This window comes from Protobothrops mucrosquamatus, unplaced genomic scaffold (assembly GCF_001527695.2).
Source record: "Protobothrops mucrosquamatus isolate PMUCROS unplaced genomic scaffold, P.Mucros_1.0 scaffold315, whole genome shotgun sequence".
NCBI lineage: Eukaryota > Metazoa > Chordata > Lepidosauria > Squamata > Viperidae > Protobothrops > Protobothrops mucrosquamatus.
The window spans coordinates 1,041,258-1,044,971 of record NW_015386655.1 but is presented as its reverse complement, the minus strand read 5'-3'; the positions used below and the strand labels follow the sequence as shown (position 1 = coordinate 1,044,971).

General features: G+C 44.3%; 1 protein-coding gene across 1 annotated transcript in view; it reads right to left on the bottom strand.

Annotated features, from left to right (window-relative positions):
• The window catches only part of FLNA (filamin A), a 63,539-nt gene that overhangs the window by 2,101 nt on the left and 57,724 nt on the right, over positions 1-3,714 (bottom strand). The window contains exons 42-43 of the mRNA XM_015815116.1: positions 3,488-3,603; positions 2,722-2,854 (exon numbers count right to left, since the gene is read on the bottom strand). Of these exons, the coding sequence (XP_015670602.1) occupies positions 2,722-2,854; positions 3,488-3,603 (249 nt within the window). The remainder of the gene's footprint in view (positions 1-2,721; positions 2,855-3,487; positions 3,604-3,714) is intronic.

Sequence of the window (3,714 nt, the reverse complement as noted above, 5' to 3'; positions counted from 1 at the left end):
TATTATTATTATATTCAAGTATATTGAATCAAACCTGAGCAGTACTTAAGACAGTATAAAGGAAAATGTGCATATGTACTGCATGTGTAAAAATCCTTAAAATGCTAATTTAAGAGCAAGACATAACAAACATGTTTGGAACAGGTTCAGGCTTACACAAATAAATTAACAAACTAGATGTGTTTACTGATTAGAAATAAAAGGGGCTTATAGGCAATTAAGCTTTCTCCATTCTCTGTCTTTGCAGGTCCCCAATCTGGATTCTTTGCAAAAAGACTACTCGCTTAATATGCAAATAGAACTGCCAAATTTAAATTGATGTCTTCCTGACCACAGAATTGTAAGAACTATAGCTCTAATATTTCTGAAGGGCACCAGTTGATCCAATTTGTTCTCATCAACTGCTTCTTTGGAGGTGCCACTTATTGGGAATGGACGTTCATTCAGTGCAAATGTAGATTGGATCAGAGGTGAAGGTTCTTCTTTCATGGCCATGAAAGTAATCTGCAGAGAAGGCAGGGACTTCACACAATAGCCACAACTGTCACATTTTAGCACTGCTCTGCAGTTGTAGTTGTGTCTCCACATGTAGTCATAATATTCAACAGTAGATTCTCAACCACTTGCAGTTTGCAAGTTACATGGCAGGAAATTCTGTACAGGCGAGGTAGCAAGTCCTACATCTCACTTCAAAAGATGGGTAGATTCAACAGCATTTGACATAAGAATCCACAAAACTGAAAATGAGTGTTAGTTGGTCGCAATTCACCCCTCATTAGTTCCCGTGGCAAAAAAAAATAATCATGTATAGTTCACACAATCTTCTCAGTAAAAGTAATGACTCTGTGGAGTGGAATTTGCCTCCCGGTGACTATAGATGTTGTTGAAGGCCGAGTATGATGAACTTACAGCTCAATATCTACACAGCAAGGAATCTATGAACAAAGCTTTGCTTTGGGAGGTTGTTTTGGATTGCAAAAGCCACAGTTCAGCATTGGCTAAACCAGGGCTTGGACAGCTAACAATACTGCATGATTTTTCACCTAGTGGCCATCGGTTACAGCAAGTATAGAAATCAGTGATATACAGTTGGCATTAATTTTTAGCAACCACATAAATGCACACACACAATCAAAATAAAGTAGTGGCTACAATCTTACAAAATCTCCTTATCCTTTTGTGAGTTCTTACAAAATTTCAGCCATTTCCTTTTAAATTTGGGGGATTAGCAGGTGTTAGCTATTTGTGTTGTGAGTACTCACTTTACACTGCCACGAGTGAGCTGACCTATGTTGTTTTGTAACTTGTAGGTAGTTGTGAGCAGATGTGCTTGCTGCTTAAAATAATTAAGTCTTAGTCAGCGTACTTGGGGAATGCTGACCAGATGGGAATTGCGACAGATGGAGTTGGACAGTGTTGGTTACCCCATAATTAGAGTTGGGAGAGAAGCATTGTTTCTTATCCTGGATAGTTCAGGCCCCAGAAAGGAGATCTGTCTGCTAAAATCCTTAAGTAAGTGGCAGGGAGCCAAGAATCTGCCTTTGCTTTGGCTCTGGGCCCGTTTCTGTTCTTGCCTCCTGAAGCAGTAAATGTGAACTGGAGAACTAACAGCGCGGGAGACATTTTGTTGCCTTATCGGTGCTATGCCCATCACGGGACCTTGGTAAAGTAGCTTGAAGACACAAGTATTGCCTCTCTGTAGGGTTGGGTCAGCCCAACTCTATCACCACTCTTGCTCCAGCTGAACTACTAGTGTTACAGACTGAAGGAAGGTAAGCAAGTGCCTTTTCTCTGGATTTGAATTGTTGCCTTCAGACTCAGAAAATGTCTGAGGGGACCTTGGACTGTAACAGTGGGCAGGAGTCCCTTTATCAGAGCAAGTTTTAAAGAGGTACAGCTGTTTTCTAACATCTACAGTGTGACAACAAATGATTGGAGCAACCTGTTTTTGACAGAACTAACAATAAAGACTGTTTGGTGAGTCCAGTGTAACTTAGCTGGGTGAAGGGTTACATTACAGCAACTATCATTCATTTACAAAGCTCTCCATCTGCTTCCAAGCCTTATTCAATGCAGACTGTTTCCTCTGAAAGTCTGTATGGTGCAGGCCGAGCTACAACTGAGCACAATTACTCTGTGGCTCTGCTACAGCACACCACACTACAATACGCAGTTGTTTTCACCAGGATGCAGTTTACTTTTTTTCCAAGTACACGTAAAAGTACTTTCAGCGTTAACCAAGTAGGCAATTTAGGTTTAAAAATGCTTCTACATTAATATTGTAGCACATGTTCCAAAAGGCAACTGGATTTTCCTTGGGTTTTTTTTTCTTTCCTTTGAAAATGTTTTGCTTCTCATCCAAAAAAGCTTCTTCAATTCAAAAGAAGAAAGTCCAGTTGCCTTTTGGAAACAGCACCTTTGGGACAACCATGACCTGGATGGTTTGAGAATCTCCATAAACATTGTTAAATCAGTCTCCCAACCTTATCGGCATTTTAATAACAAGAATAGAGCCTGGGATCTGGTCATAGAATGGTCTGCTTCAGCTTCTAACACAAACAAACATTTCTAGACTCCACTTTCTGGAGCTGGAGAAAAAGACTTTGGTAGCCTTTATCCTTTGTTTTAGAGCCGGAAGTGACATAGATGGGTCAACCAGCCTTTTGTTGCAGCACGCTTAACCGGTCACTTTGCCAAGACGTAGGACACCAGAGCTCTTACCTTCATCGATTTCGGTGACGTGGCATTCCTCCAAAGCCCCTGAGGGGCTGTGCACCTTGGCATCAATCACACCCTTGGCCCCGTTCAAGCTGACAGCGAATGAGGCTGGCTGGTTCACTTTTAACCCTGACTCCTGGAAGCACAGAGCACATGAGACAGCAGAAAGGGCAAAGAGGGCCGCGGCATCCGGCTCCAAAGCCCTGCATCCCCCCCTCCCCCACCCCTTCCCAGCAAACACAAGACAGGCTTCCACTTACCTGAGCCAGGTGGCTTAGAGAGGGAGAGCTCCCCTGGAAACTGGACACAGCACAAGCGGCAGGCAGGCAAGCAAAAGGGGGACAGTTTAGACCAGAGGAAGGCTGGGTAGCCTTTCAATATGGCAGATCAGCAGATGCAGCATGCCCAGGGGAGCTCTCCATCTTTAAACCTTGGCACGGAGTGCAGGACTGTTAGCAGCCTTTAAACGAGACACGAGAAAAACCCCAGAGCAGATCCCTGTGTGGCCAGGAAGTTGGCACCGTGACTATTCTGAGTGAGGCTGACTTGAGGACCTCCTTCCCCCTGCAACTGACCAGACATTCAAGCAAAGCAAACTACCCCTCCGCCCCACGGCTGCAGGACAGATCCCTGGACACTTTCTCATCAGCCTGGATCTACTCTTCTCTTCTTTTTTTGTGGTGAAGGACCGCCAACTCAGGAGAGCAACAGTGCCAACTCTACCCAACCAGCAGGGGGAGCAAGTGGGCGGTTTCTCCCAGTGCCTCACCTGAAGACTAGAAACAGTGAGTCGGCGGGCATCATCGGAGGTGGAGGTGGCGGGTACTATAAAGGGACTGTCTGGGATGTGCTCGTCATTGAACTTCACTGAAACCTCATAGTCGCCTGTCAGGAAAAGAGAACACGGAGAAAAAAAAACCCTGTCAGGCACTAATTCCAAAGGGTGCAAGCTCCTGAAGATGAATTAAACATGATGTCTAGTTTAGCCGGCAGGAA